Genomic DNA, 1,420 nt, shown 5'->3' on the forward strand with positions numbered 1-1,420 from the left:
ATCTCCAGCGGCCCCGAGATCTGGTAGAGCTGGAGCAGCAGGTGCACGTCCTCCTTCTTGTAAATCCCTGCMAAATTTAAATGATATTGAATTATTTTTGAATTATATTAATTATATAATTATTATATTATAAGAATTATTTAAAATGATCATATATTTAATTATTTAGTTAATGTTTTATTGGTATTGAATTATATTGAATTATATTCATTATGGAATAAAATATTATTACAATATAATAATTATTATATATAACAATTATTATATATAATATAATTATAGATTATAATTATATAATTATATATTATTATGTATATATATATAACATAGTAATTCCATATTTAATGATTTCATTAATATTTGAAAATAAATTATTTTTTAGTTATATTTAATTAATATTTGAWTAATATTTAATTGATATTTCGGTTCTGCTGCTGTATCAGGAAGATCCCAGTGCCCTGTGAGGGCAGGGATGGAATCCTGAGCWGGAAGRGACCCCYGAGGATCATCAMAGCYCAGAAATTCACAAAATTCCATCTTTTTATGCCAAAARCTCCAAATCCTTCCATGGACACCTCCAGGGATGAGGAATCCAAAATCCCCCTGGCTGCTCCAAGGCCTGACCACCCTGTCCACCACCGCTTTTATCCATCGCCATCCCAGCTCCATCGGGATCCTCTATCCCAGCTCCACCAGGATTCCCCATCCCAGCTCCATCCGGAGCTCTCCATCCCATCCCATCTCCATCAAGATTCTACATCCCAGCTCCATCAGGATTCTCCATCTCCATCCCAGCTCCATCACAAGTTCTCCAACCCATCCCAGCTCCATCACAAGTTCTCCAACCCATCCCAGCTCCACCAGGATTCTCCATCCCATCTCCATCAGGATTCTCCATCCCATCTCCACCAGGATTATCCATCCCAGCTCCATCACGAATTCTTTATCCCCACCCCAGCTCCATCACAAGTTCTCCATCCCAGCTCCATCAGTATTCTACATCCCAGCTCCATCACGAGTTCTCCATCCCCATCCCAACTCCATCATGAGTTCTCCATCCCAGCTCCATCACCAACCCCTTCCCAACCCCATTCCCTTCCCCAGACTCGCTCCAACCCCTCAATATCCCAAAGAGTGACCGGACCTGGCCCTTACCGGACACCTGGAGCTCCACCCCGCTGTGGTCCACCAGGGTGGCGTTGACCCTCCCGGAGGCGGGGTCGAAGCCGGTGACAGACAGCATGGCCGGCTGCTTCTTGCCCAGGTACTCGTAGGAGCCTTTCCACAGGGAATTCCGGGCGAACACGTCCGCGGGCACTGCAATCCGAGAGGAAAAAACGGGAACATGGCCACAGATTCCCATTTTCCAGGGAAAAATCAGGAGCGTTTCCACCCATTCCTCCATTTTTCAGGGGAAAAA

At 44.0% G+C, this 1,420-nt stretch overlaps 1 protein-coding gene across 1 annotated transcript in view; it reads right to left on the reverse strand.

Annotated features, from left to right (window-relative positions):
• LOC130586565 (CUB and sushi domain-containing protein 2-like) overlaps positions 1 to 1,420 on the reverse strand; it is a gene marked incomplete at its 5' end in the record, with an annotated part of 54,308 nt that overhangs the window by 1,706 nt on the left and 51,182 nt on the right. Inside the window, 2 exons of the mRNA XM_057387413.1 lie at positions 1 to 67; positions 1,156 to 1,317. Of these exons, the coding sequence (XP_057243396.1) occupies positions 1 to 67; positions 1,156 to 1,317 (229 nt within the window). The remainder of the gene's footprint in view (positions 68 to 1,155; positions 1,318 to 1,420) is intronic.

This window comes from Malurus melanocephalus, unplaced genomic scaffold, assembly GCF_030028575.1.
Source record: "Malurus melanocephalus ecotype Western Australia unplaced genomic scaffold, MMel_1.1 scaffold_1209, whole genome shotgun sequence".
Lineage (NCBI taxonomy): Eukaryota > Metazoa > Chordata > Aves > Passeriformes > Maluridae > Malurus > Malurus melanocephalus.